This window comes from Bos indicus x Bos taurus, chromosome 10, assembly GCF_003369695.1.
Source record: "Bos indicus x Bos taurus breed Angus x Brahman F1 hybrid chromosome 10, Bos_hybrid_MaternalHap_v2.0, whole genome shotgun sequence".
In the NCBI taxonomy this organism is placed as follows: domain Eukaryota; kingdom Metazoa; phylum Chordata; class Mammalia; order Artiodactyla; family Bovidae; genus Bos; species Bos indicus x Bos taurus.
The window spans coordinates 5,135,688-5,149,845 of record NC_040085.1 but is presented as its reverse complement, the minus strand read 5'-3'; the positions used below and the strand labels follow the sequence as shown (position 1 = coordinate 5,149,845).

The window sequence follows — 14,158 nt, the reverse complement described above, 5'->3', positions numbered from 1 at the left end:
AAAAAAAGATGTGCATTTTAGTCAGTAAAATACAAATATATAAAACACATGGAACAAAATAAAAATCACAACTGCCACTTCATTATACCTTTTCAAAAGTGAAGAGTACCCAAAAATGTATTACTGAAATGTATCTGCAGTTTTTTTCATACTCAAGTTTACCCACAGGATGCCTTAGTAAAATCAAGCTTTTCTGGTTAACTAAAGCTACGTGCAGATCATCAATTCCTCAGGGACACAATTTTTATGTGTTATACCTTACCTACAACTTTTGTTTCCTATCGGGGGAATTTAAGATAAGACTGTAAGAACATTATTTAAAGGGATTTATTGAAATAGCCAGCTTATATTACTTCACATTGTTTAGTGGTAAGAATTATAATAAAACATTTGCCTTTTATTAGGGTCCCAGCCACGCAGGGATCTTAGTTCCCCAACCAGGGATCAAACCCATGCCCCTTGTATAGGAAGCAAGGAGTCTCAACCACTGGACCACCAGAGAAGTTTCTATTAGGTTTATTTTTTAACATGGGTTTTTAATTACCAGGATATACCTAGTGAAGCTACTGTTACCAAGGTTATAGGACTCCTTTTTCTTAAAAAGCAAAATTAGTTTTGTCGCTTTCACTAGGGACACACCAATTCATGTGCTTAGGTCATCAGCAGGTAAGTAGCACACCCTCTATTGGTAAAGAATTTCTGTTATTTAGAAAGTTAACTAGCTTTACTGCATGGAGGGAAATAGGAAATCTCTTTGAACCAGGTGTGGGTCAACAGGATGAGAAACAGGTGGTTTTTACTTTCTATGCTCCTTTTACAAAGAGTACACAAAATTAAAATTTTACAAACCCTGACTTGACCTAATTGTTTCAATAGACAACTCAAGAAAAGCACAGAAAACATTAGGATTCTAACAAAATTATTCATATGAACAGGTTTAATGTAACATGGAATGCAGAAGATAAGAACCAGTTGTGAAGTATCTAATTCTTACTTACTTAAAAAAAAAATTAAAATCAAAATAGGATAGTGACCAGAATAATAGTACCATTATAGTCACATTAAATAGAAAAGCTTCCATCAACATTTTAAGGATGTAATAAATGTAGTATGATACATTTTAAAATGTTCCACAACTTTGTAATCCGCTTTTCATAAAAATGTTAGAAGACAGGCTTTGGACACCCCATGGAAAGATGAGAAATAAGGTTAGAAATATATAATATACCAGGATTTATTTACTAACTCACTGTTAAAAAGTACCTTATATTTCTCTTAGATATTTAAACATGGATAATTATTATATTTCACATATAAGACAGGTAGTACTTCAGCTACATTAGAATTATAACAACTTTTAGATGTATATTTAATTGTCACGTTTTATAAGTTAATCTTCATTTCTACTTCTTTTAAAGGCTCACCAGGTTGTCTGCCAGTACAGTATTAGGATAGGCAAGTGTTGGACTGTACTACATTTAGTTATATCTAACATCCAATTTCATGTAACGTGTGAAATGACATACCCTTAAGTGGTATTTAGATATATTTCTTTGAAACAAAAATATTAATTTTATGAAGTGATAAGAAACAATCTTATTCACTGTATGCTTTTTTTCTTTTAATGAGCAGTACAGATAGCAGACATAACTCCTTACTACCTATACTCTGACTACTAAGAAATGAAGCCAAACTTTAGAAAAATACAATGCAAGAAAAGATTCAAGTTAAAAATATACTCCTTTGGTTAAAAATCATCCCCTTAATAATTTATTTGTAATCTAAATTCAGCATGTCCCACCAGCCCAAAGTAATCTTCTAAGTGTCATTATACTTGTATCACAATCCAGTATTTATGGAGGTCACCTGGTCGCAGCAACAAAATATTTTAACTCAAGGAACAGAGGATAGCCTTGCTGCATCAGCTCCTTTGATAGATGTCTTTCTTAAAAGATTTTACTTTAGAAACCTCCGACACATGTAGTTTTCTTCAGATACTGTATATCCAAACTTTTTATAGAAACCAACATTTTGTGGTAGACATTCCAGGGTAATCTTATAACAGTTCAGTTTCTTGCTTAGCAAAGTAAGGGTTGATAATAACCTGAAATTTTAAAAAGGGTTGGGGGGAGAGGCATAGAGCATTTGTTAATAAAAATGGATATTAATAACAATGTGAGTGAATAGTTTACAAAACTTTGTTTACATTACAAATAGGTTTATATCATGGCCTTTCTCACTATATTCATTTAAAATTCAAGTTACAAATATATAAAGCATTTAAATCACCCAAAGCATTTTATTTTGTTCCAGATATACTTTATGTAGTAATCTCTGGTCTATTAATAAAAAGAAAACTCACCCCAAACCCTCTTTACAAGTAGATTTTAAAATTGTTAACACCAAAGACTGGCAGCCTTTTAAAAAAATATGGCCAAAATTAGCCTTTGTATCTAAATTCTATTCATACTATTTAGTCAGTGTTGAATAGTCAAAACTATTCAGTCAACATTCCCACATAAAGTGGATAAATAATTGCTTTGTTCTTTATCATTTTAAAAGCTACCTAAATATCTGTGAAAGAATGTATCAGGTTACCTATGGATTTAGTCTAATATGAAGTGGAAACAAAAACATATACATCTTTATAAATTCTTAAAGAATCCAAACCAAGTATAAAAATGTGATTCTAACTGCCTTGAGAGAAAACTAGGAATTTCTCAGGTTGCCCATACAGAAAAAAACCTCATCATTCTGAAGACAGAACCTCTTGCTTGAAGTTACACAACTATAAAAGGTATGGCTAAGTGAACGTGCATCAGAAATACTAGAAATTGGTCTGTTTTGTTCACTGATAGGTATCAAATACTTTGAATAGTATCTAGCACATGTGCTTAATATTTACTGAGTGAATTCCGTAAAACTCAGAAAATATTAAAAAGCAAATTCTAACCTATGAAAGTTAAAAGACTTAGATAAATGTATAGAGGATTATACAGTGAAGGCCGGTTCTAAAAGTCATATGACTGAGAACATGTCCTTTGTTTTTAAACGTGATAGACAAATTACTTGACTCAACAAAAGTTTCTTCTTCCTAGTAATATGAAAAAGTGCTACTATTAAAAGTTAATAACTTTAAGATGTTGGCTGTTTTAACAGTACAGTTCCAATTTCCAAACTTTATGACAAAAGTTATATATAAAAATACTTTTCACTAAATTCAGTCTAAGCTCGAGTGAGAATGGGTTCATAATTAATGACACTTAAAAAACTTCAAACAGGGAAACATTTTTAACAAGTATCTTGGCAAGAAAATGTAAACTGAAACACAGAGAGTAGCTGCTTTATCCACGGTTACCTTGTTTCTGCCTACTTACAGTTTGCCAAGCTGCTTTCCTCTGCATTCATCACTAACAACAACATCTTCTACTCGTCCTCTCTGAAAATATACACAATGTTTAAAAGACTAAGCATGTAGGTTTTGTTTTTAGTTAAATCAACAAATGATGGTAAGAATTCACTGATGAATGTTTTATAAACCTTAACTTCAAAAATTGCAAATTTTTTAAACTTATTATAGAAGAAATAATATAGTGAATCAATTTGTGGCCTAATTCACCCATATCCCGAGCCATCCCATCCCATTATTTTAAAACAAATCTCAGAATCCACATCACCAAAATGTAATCTTGTTACTAAAGGTACTACATCCATTATCCTATTCCTGCTTAAAAGCAATTTATTTCAGACATAACAAATACAATATACTAATTTCTAGTACAGAAACCACACCAAAATTCATACCTCACAGAATACATTCCAAGTGTTTATCATATTCTCACTGGGTTATCTAGATCTTGTTTTCTTTACTATTTCCTGTGAATCATGAGGAGTGAAGGGACTCTACAGGCATTAGAAGGGTCATGATTAGAACATGTTATTCTGAACTCTTGACCACTGGGAAACTGATGGGAATTTGTGTTAATGTAGTACATTCCAAGTATCATTTTTGAAAAAAATTAGCATTAGTGATTCCAAACACTAATTCCACAAATTCCACAATGCTGACTTGATTTTTCTACGTCTATACCAATTCTCTTCAAGAAAATTAGAGATACCAAGGGAACATATCATGCAAAGATGGGCTCGACAAAGGACAGAAATGCTATGGACCTAACAGAAGCAGAAGATATTAAGAGGTGACAAGAATACACAGAAGAACTGTACAAAAAATATGTGATCACTGATCTAGAGCCAGACATCCTGGAATGTGAAGTCAAGTGGGCCTTAGAAAGCATCACTATGAACAAAGCTAGTGGAGGGGATGGAATTCCAGTTGAGCTATTTCAAATCCTAAAAGATGATGCTGTGAAAGTGCTGCACTCAATATGCCAGCAAATTTGGAAAACTCAGCAGTGGCCACAGGACTGGAAAAGGTCAGTTTTCATTCCAATCCCAAAGGCAATGCCAAAGAATGCTCAAAGTACCGCACAATTGCACTCATCTCACACGCTAGTAAAGTAATGCTCAAAATTCTCCAAGCCAGGCTTCAGCAATATGTGAACTGTGAACTTCCAGATGTTCAAGCTGGATTTAGAAAAGGCAGAGGACCCAGAGATCAAATTGCCAACATCCGCTGGATCATGGAAAAAGCAAGAGAGTTCCAGAAAAACATCTATTTCTGCTTTATTGACTATGCCAAAGCCTTTGACTGTGGATCACAATAAACTGTGGAAAATTCTGAAAGAGATGGGAATACCAGACCACCTGACCTACCTCTTGAGAAACCTACATGCAGGTCAGGAATCAACAGAACTGGACATGGAAGAACAGACTGGTTCCAAATAGGAAACGGAGTACGTCAAGGCTGTATATTGTCACCCTGCTTATTTAACTTCTATGCAGAGTACATCATGAGAAACGCTGGGCTGGAAGAAGCACAAGCTGGAATCAAGATTGCCGGGAGAAATATCAATAACCTCAGATATGCAGATGACACCACCCTTATGGCAGAAAGTGAAGAGGAACTAAAAAGCTCTTGATGACAGTGAAAGAGGAGAGTGAAAAAGTTGGTTTAAAGCTCAACATTCAGAAAACAAAGATCATGGCATCTGGTCCCATCGCTTCATGGGAAATAGATGGGAAAATAGTGGAAACAGTGTCACACTTTTATTTATTTGGGCTCCAAAATCACTGCAGATGGTGATTGCAGCTATGAAATTAAAAGACGCTTACTCCTTGGAAGGAAAGTTATGACCAACCTAGACAGCATATTAAAAAGCAGAGATATTACTTTGCCAACAAAGGTCCATCTAGTCAAAGCTATGGTTTTTCCAGTGCTCATGTATGGATGTGAGAGTTGGACTGTGAAGAAACCTGAGCGCTGAAGAATTGATGCTTTTGAACTGTGGTGTTGGAGAAGACTCGAGAGTCCCTTGGACTGCAAGGAGATCCAATCAGTCCATCCTAAAGGAGACCAGTCCTGGGTGTTCACTGGAAGGACTGATGCTGAGGCTGAAACTCCAATACTTTGGCCACCTCATGCAAAGAGTTGACTCATTGGAAAGACCCTGATGCTGGGAGGGGTTGGGGACAGGAGGAGAAGGGGACGACGGAGGATGAGATGGTTGGATGGTATCACTGACTCAATGCACAAGAGTTTGGGTGAACTCCGGGAGTTGGTAATGGACAGGTATACCTGGCATGCTGCGATTCATGGGGTAGCAGAGAGTTCGACGTGACTGAACTGAACTGATACCAATTCTAACACCTTACAGAACAATTTTTAGCAAACAATTCATATTAATAACATTTTCTGTCTCACAACTCTTAAGAGAATGGGAAAATGACTAAGTGATTTCTAGAAAACAAAACTATTCCAGGCTATATTTTGCTCTCTCATTTTGCAGTAAAAAGCAGTGGGAAAACAGACTTGTCTGATGGAAACTCAAAGTTGATATCCATTTTACTCATAAGCATTAATGTGAACACATACCTTAGCACAGGAATGGATGAATTTATGTTCTATTATCAGAGTTGCTGTAGCAACTATCTGGCCTAAAGTCACATCTTCCACAACTGTAACATAGTAATCCCCAGATTTCTTCATGTGCTCAAAAGATTCTGTGGAAATTGGAAAAGTGTGTTATATGGACATTAAACTTTATTAGGTACCAAAAAAAAAAAAAATACTAGAATTAACCAAAATAATTTAATGAATATTTAAAGCTATTTTATCACAGTAAATTACAACTTTGTGTCTAGAGAAAATGTCAGTTATTAAGCATGACCATGTATTTGAAACATCAGCAGTCAGTACTGACTAGAACATAGTCCATACATTTAAAAGATCTGCTAGCAGAATGAAGGAAGGCTAATACAGCTATTTTATAATCTGACAAATTAGTTTTCAGTTTTCCTCTTGTGATCCCAAATGTTTCATGATTATATGACCGGTTTTAGAAATACAATCATCATTTTTGTTTGCTTTGAAAGCACCCTGTGAAATAGATAAAAAAGTCTCCGTTTCCCAGTAATTTTTCCAAAGCCACATAGCAAATAGGAGCAAAAATGGAATAAATACCTTCCCCTCAAACTGACTTATATTGATGAAATAACATGATTTCTCATCTAGTATTCCCACAAAGAAGAATTTAGGAATAAAAACTGAGCCCAAGAGTATTAACATACTGTTTATTTCCACAGTTGTATTCTAGTAATGGGTCTGAAATGGGATGAAATAGATTCAAAGAAGGAAAACAGAATCACAAAATAATAACTTTTACTTCAAGAGGGTCATATAGAGTACAAAATAAAATTACCTATTGAAGAAAATGAAGAAGATAGGAAGACAGTGTTAAGAGCACTGGATGGAGTTAGGAAGGTTGTAGTTTTTTCCTTACCAACAACTCCCTGTGATTTTGGGTAAGTCAACTGACCCTTCTGGGTTTCTATCGTCACATATTTTTATTACATTTTTGACAATGAAGTTTTTGTGAAATAACCTAACTACGTGGAAGGAAAATACTATAATGAAAATCTCTAAAACTGCCACCCAGGTCCTATGCTATAGTAATTATCTAAAAATAGCCAGGTATTTTGTAAAACATGGTAGTAGTTACTTTTGGATTCTAGAATAGATTGGCCACATTAAACAAATAATAGCTAATTTGTTATTTGAATATTTTCCAGCTATTTGAACAAAACAAGTAGACAGTGAACAGAGTTTGAAACAAAAATATAATCTTGTTTCATTTCTTTTTCTTCAGGAAAAAGAGGCTGTAGGACTTACTCATAAATTGTTCTGGGTTGACAACTCCAGTCTCTGTCAGCTGACCTAGTACCTTAAAAAAACCTAGTTTTGAAAAACAGATTTCAAGTCATGAGAAGAGCAAATATATATTAAAAGAAGCAATGTGTCAAGCTGGTGGGCATTATTTTTTTCAAAACTTTATGTAATGAACCATTCTTAAATTATTTTAAAAGATTAAACAAACCCATTCTTTCTATATAATCAATATGTAAAACAATAATAGATTTTACTAATGTTTTTGCCTGCATAAGATTTTTGGAATAGTGCTGACCTTAAGACTCAGTATATAGAACCAGCATATACAGTTTTAAATGTAATTTGCAGTAGATTCAATGCAAGGGATGTCAAATTTTCCCAAATACGTGCTTTGGTTTTAAAAATGCAAGATTCTCATTGTGATCAAATATGATATTATTTGTAAAATATAACATTGTTGAGACAACAGTTTTTTTAAAGATTCCCGATTAATGTTATGTTAATATGAACAGCATAGAACTTTGGGAATCTTAACTTTTATATATTGAAGAACTGATTCGACCAAAATAATTTAAGATTTCCTGCCAAAAAAATGAAAACTGTAAAAAGTTGATTTTTGGTTACTGAAATTTAAGGATATTATTTTGGAGAATTTAGATATTAAAAAAAGGAATACATGTAGACAAAACCTTTTGCAACTATCCGAGGCAAATTATCTTCATTCTCATTTTCCATCCAGCTTCTTAGAGAAGATTCTTACTTTTGTGTCATTATACAAGGTAATTTCCCCCTTTTTGCTGCTTAATTAGGAAGGAGCACTGTTGTATATAAGTCATTTGAAATGGTGTAATTCAGTACTGTAGTACAGTAATATCTGACCTATACACATTGTAATTAAGTTCTCAGTCACTTTAAAATTTAAGCACAAAAAACTAATATGAAAGTCAAATATTTAAAAAAATTATCAGCATCATCATGTATGTGGAAAAAACAATGCTAATTATAAGTCTAAGTAGCATTTATAAACTGAGCCCATACCTCTATTTAAATCAGCAGTACAAAGAGGCCTCAAAACCAAACCTTCTCCAGGATGTGTTGGGGAAATGGCTGGAGAAAATGTAGCTGTATTCTGACTCCAGTCCACTTCTTTGAGTAGACTTGGGTCAAACATAGGAGTTTCATCAGGTTTCATCTTTGCAGTAAGATCTAAAACAAAATTTTAAATGTTAAGGCATTTTATTTAATAGAAAATTTTTGATTGGCAAAATTGTCAATTTCTTAATAAAAATGAATGGCACTTAGAAAAAATCTTTAACAGGTATGCCAGGTACTTATTTTAGTCTATCCTGAATGTAACATCAAATGCCACAGCTAGAGCTATATAGAAAACTCAGAAATTCTGTCATACAGTAAATGAACGACTAAATTTAGAAGTTGTTACACTTTTAAACTCCATTTTTCTAACAGGACTTTTAAAACATTTTTTCCTATGGGCCAGTGCTACTAGCGTAGCATTTTGAATATCTGACTTTTAAATGACTTTTTTTTTTATTAACATTATTGGATTAAGGAATAATTTGTTGGTTTTATCTGATACTAAGGAAGACTACTGAGCATGTAGCTTTAAAAAAAATATGAACCATGAACAGAAGATTCTCTGCATTTACTGGAATATTTGGTCTCAGCTATGATAAATTCACACAAAGTATCTATTGGATTTTGTTTTCATAGCAGGTTTTCTAAAAATCTAGAAGTTGCTCAGCTGCATCTAAGCAACTTTTTAAGAATAGCCTGTGTTTTTCATGCTATTGGAAAATGATTAATTACGATATTTTTCTCTTTTTTTGAACATTCAGAAATGGTCAGGTTCTTATTAGGTGTAGTCTTAATAAAACTGAAACTAAATGAAAGCTAGAATGCTAGAATGAAAAACATGAAGCATAGAAACAGGTGGGGGGGCACGCTTCTGTAGAAGAGGATTGCTGGAGGGAACAGTCTTCCAAACAATTACCAGGAGACTGTGTGGTAACACTAAACTTTCATTTCTAACACCACACCCAGTTAAACCAGAGTTGGTCCTTGACCAGCACGGGTTTAGGGTGCAAATCCTCCATGCTGTCAAAAATGCACAGTAGAAAATTCGCATATAACTTGTACTCTGCGCTCCGTATCTCATCTATCTATATGCATAATATACTACCATAGCGCTCCGTATCTCATCTATCTATGTGCATAATATACTACCATAAAACAAAGCAATACAGGAAAAAATTAAAGTCCACTTAATAACAGAATAACTTCCACCAATAACCCAACTCCCAGATGTTCTCTTATTTCATAAATCACAGTATGTCTAAGGGTAACTACTTTTAACTTTTCCATAAAGCTAGATTATATTGCATAACCCGATGTAACTATATAGGGAATGCTGCAATCTAGCAGAGGCTTTGGGAAGGTAGTGTGGTGTAATAATAGAAGTTATTATTTGTTCAGCACTTATTATGTGCCAGGCATTGTTCAAAGAACTTTACATGTTACTCACTCACTGTAACAATCCTAGAGTACTGATGATGATCTCCATGTTAACAGATGAGGAAATGCAGGTGTAGACAAGTAACTTGCCCAAGGTCACAAAATTATACCAAAGCCGAGACTGAAACGTAGATGAGGAAAGACCATGAGCTCTAGAGTCAGACCTGATATTCAGATGTCAACTATCTGATCATGGCCGTGTAAATTAAACAATCTGTTTCGTCATTTGTAAAATGGAGATGAAACTGGTGAAGAAATGGCTTAGTATATACAGACACCTACCAGTGCCTCGCACACTACACATGCTCAACAAGATATAATTTAGCTACTAATCTAAAATTTATTTTTGTGTATGTTCATGTTAACTTATTTTTATATATTCATGTTTTTTCACTTTTAAATTAATTCATGAGTCACACTGCTGGGTACAGCGGCTACAAAAAGGTTATGCTTATGTTAAACTGAAAACATTCTTGGAAAGGAAGAAAACTTGCTCTAAACACTATGCTTGGATCTAAGAACAGTAAAGAAAGGAAATTGTGATGATTAAAACAATCATTCATAAAATTTAACCAGCTTATGGTCTATCTGGGGACTTCTTGGCGGCTCAGCAGTAAAGAATCCACCTCCAAAGCAGGAGATGCAGGAGGCTTAGGTTTGATCCCTGGGTCAGAAAGATACTCTGGAGGGGGCATGGCAACCCACTCCAGTATTCTTGCCAGGAAAATCCCATGGACTGTAGTTGGACTTGACTGAAGTGACTGAGCACACACCCATGGTTCATTTGAAACAGGTTTTATTACAAGTAATTTTAGTGTGTGCACTTTAGTATTTGTTCCAGATAATTGGGCCCCTGAAGCTCTTGATTACTCTAATCTGAAAGAAGGGGCTTCCCTGATAGCTCAGTAGGTAAAGCCGCCACCTGCAATGCAGGAGACCCCGGTTCGATTCCTGGGTAGGGAAGATCCTCTGGAAAAGGGATAGGCTACCCACTACAGTATTCTTGGGCTTCCCTTGTGGCTCAGCTGGTAAAGAATCTGCCTGCAATGTGGGAGACCTGGGGTCGATCCCTGGGTTGGGAAGACCCCCTGGAGAAGGGAACAGCTACCCACCCAGTATTCTGGCCTGACCAAAGAGTTGGACACGACTGAGCCACTTTCACTTTCATTTGGGCTTCCCTTGTGGCTCAGTTGTTAAAGAATCAGCCTACAATGAGGGAGACCAGGGTTCAATCCCTGGATCCGGAAGATCCTCTGGAGAAGGGAGTGGCAATCCAGTCCAGTATTCTTGTCTGGAGAATCCCATGGACAGAGGAGCCTGGCGGGTTACAGTCCATGGGTTGCAGGGTCGTACATGACAGAGCGACTAACACACACACAACATTTAGTCAAAGCAGCACTCATAACCTATATTTGGAAAATAAGAATTTCAGGCTAGTTAAAATTCTTAAAGCATTCTGGATAGAAGTTAAGAATCCGTATCCTTACACAATCAAAAATTAATATCAAAATGTTTATATGAGCTATTTTATAAAACAGAGCCATACTTAAGGTTACTATCTTTTATTTTACTATGTCCCCATGTAGTAAAATTCTGTTGGTGTCCAATTAATATATTGAGTAAGTTAAAGTAAGGTGTGATTTGATACTAAATTTCAAAAGATTTTAGAAAACAGCAAAATTGTTAAGTTTATTTGGTTTGCAAAAGATAATTTTCAGGATCTTAAAGTGGCCCCAGGTACCACATTAGGAATTTGAAGCCGAATTCCATCATTATCACTGGAGTCTATTTGAGATTTTGGGTTTTTTGGCCAGGGGTCGGGGTGAGGGGTGTGCTGCTTGTGGGATCTTAGCTCTCCAACCAGGGATCGAACCCAGGTCTATGGCAATGAAAGCACCAAGTTTTAACTGCTGGACTGCCAGGGAATTCCCTTGTTGGGGTCTGTCTTTGAAGATTTTAGACTAATTTTAAAAACAACCCTAACCGTTAAGTATTTCTCAAAAACCTTTTCTATTTAACTACTAAGTTAGCAGGTATTTAAAGGCCCTTAATGCGTAAGATTAGCACAATAAATGCCTAGTGAATAACAAATAGTACAAGACTTATCTGGAGGTCATTCAGAAAATCCAGAAGAAAGATTTCCAAACTGCCACAAATGATATCACAAAAACCATACAGCCAATTCATTTTTACTAAGATCACATCAGTTGGTTGACCATTCTCTGGACACAATTTCAACAGGTTTCTCACCATCTTTACTGATACACAAGGGGATGAGCTGCTGCTAGGAACAAACAACTGAGAGCAACAAGTAATAGATACTGAGAATGAAGATTTCAGAAGTTGATATAAAAATTTAAAAAACAATCTAAGGTCAAATCTAAACTTGTCTTTATATCTCATGAGCTCTTGGAGCAGTACTTTATTTAGTACACGGTTAAAGCAGGAAGGGGGACCTTGTGCTGTTTGAGACTTTGGGGTTCGTCTACATACATTTCATAACAATGTCAATTTGAATTTTGTTTGAACCTAAGAACACTTCACTCACTGATGATTTTAATAGGCCTGGCTATATTAAATTATGCAATTACACTTCAGTTGAGAATTTTAAAATTTCTTGATAGTTTATTTGATCCCTATAATTTAGGCATTATTCCCAGTCTATCCATGAGCACCCTATATAGCACGTGGCGCTTTCGGGACGTGACCTCAAGGTAATAGCCAATGAGTGAATCTTAAATCCTCCAATGTCGTTCTTGCCCTCCAGTATCAAACTCAGTAGAGGCCAATCTTTACATCATCGTGCCAGACTGGGAGCTATTTCCCCTATTCTACAAAATGTCAGTGAATCCTGCCTAATGAAACTGACCTAAATGATTTCCTGAGATCCATTCTAGGATTCATTCACGAGTGTATATCCTAACAAAACTAGTCGGCCTTCAATTTTGTATGGCATTTTAAGAGTTCGATTTACATAAATGTTAGCTCCTGTAAGAGAAGTCACAATACTTAGTGTCTCTAGAGGGTAGAATTCCCCCGGAAGAGACAAAGGATGTCCGTCTTTCCCACAGTGAAACCCCAATTTAATCAGTGCAGGAGGTGATCTTCGGAGCAGAATCAGGTCCTCAAGTGGCTCCTGACCGCCGTGGGGTGCTCCTCCGAAGCGAACAGGGGGGCCAACAGCGTTCATGCCCATTTCAAAACCGAAGGCGGCAGAGACTGTGAACAGCTGTTTCAATTCCCCACGTTAAAGCTGCCGAACGGAGTCAATTTCACCCTAGTCTCTGCTCCTGCCTGGCTAAGGCCACCTCCTGCATGCCTGGACCACTGACCACCATCCCTAACCTCTGCTCCAGGCGTGCGTTCGCTCAACTTGCTCCAAACTGCCCTCTACGCCCCCATGTGCACCCAGCTGGCGAAGATAAATGCCTGGATCCCCGAACGGAATCTGCTCCCGCCCCTCGCCGGGCCTAGCTCGCCTCGCCCGGGGGTAGCAGTCACACCTGTTTGATAAATCTGAAGGCAGGCCCAACCTGGCACTCAGGGCATCCGGTCCGGACCTGCTCTCTCTCCCGACCCCCAGACTCTCACCCGCAGAGGTCAGCAGTCTGCGCTCTTCTCCAGGCTCGACGGATTCTCACCCACCCGGGTACACTGCACTGGATCCGGATCCGGCTTCAGAGCCAGCCCCACCTCTTCCCGCCTCCCGCGCTACAGCCCGCTGCCCCTCGGCCGCTACGCTCGCAGCCGCCAAGACGTGGCAGCACCAACGCCTCCAGCCCGCCCCTGCCCGCTTACGCAGGGCCGCGAGCAGGGCAGGGGGAGGTGCCTGCGGAGGGGGCGGGGGCGAGGCCCGGAGGACGGGGCGGAGTGGAGGCGGGACCTGCGGCTGACGTCAGCACGTGGGGCGGGGGCCGGGAGGCTGTGGAAATTTCTCTGGGACTCCACCCGGCCGGCGCGCCGGGAGGCATTCTCAACTCGGCCCGCACCTCCTCGCTTGTCAGGCTCCCACGGCCTCGGTGTCTCGGTTTAACTGGAAAATAATCTTGCCTCGGAATCAGCTAAGCACTGTGAGTGGTGACTAGGGTGTGTATCTTTGATTCGAAGACCAGTCTCAGCGCCTTGCCCTCTTTGCCCCTTGTTGCACCTTCCCTTCAGAGTCAATTCATTTATTGATTAGGACTTCGGGTACTCACTGGAGGCTCGAAGCTCCTCATCCCTAGTTTTCTGAGTCACAAATCCTGCCTCTGTGTGGTGGAGCCCCTGCATTCTACTCCCAGACTACGTTTTAATTCCCGCTCAAACCCTTTGGATGAACACTGTGACTCTCAGCTGCAG

General features: G+C 37.5%; 2 protein-coding genes across 4 annotated transcripts in view; one reads left to right on the top strand and one right to left on the bottom strand.

Annotated features, from left to right (window-relative positions):
* STYX (serine/threonine/tyrosine interacting protein) overlaps positions 1–14,158 on the top strand; it is a 103,177-nt gene that overhangs the window by 54,054 nt on the left and 34,965 nt on the right. The gene's annotated exons all lie outside the window — the stretch shown is intronic.
* GNPNAT1 (glucosamine-phosphate N-acetyltransferase 1) lies at positions 310–13,590 on the bottom strand. 3 transcript variants are annotated; one of them, XM_027552966.1, is made up of 6 exons: positions 13,412–13,590; positions 8,327–8,494; positions 7,292–7,354; positions 5,996–6,123; positions 3,378–3,439; positions 310–2,104 (listed from the first exon to the last, which is right to left on the bottom strand). In XM_027552966.1, the coding sequence occupies exons 2-6, from the start codon at positions 8,478–8,480 to the stop codon at positions 1,957–1,959; spliced, it is 555 nt and encodes a 184-aa protein (XP_027408767.1). In that variant the 5' UTR covers positions 8,481–8,494; positions 13,412–13,590; the 3' UTR covers positions 310–1,956. The 3 variants fall into 3 exon arrangements, with proteins under 3 accessions (XP_027408767.1, XP_027408768.1, XP_027408769.1); XM_027552967.1 differs by having other exon boundaries at positions 13,324–13,516; XM_027552968.1 differs by lacking the exon at positions 7,292–7,354 and having other exon boundaries at positions 13,412–13,521.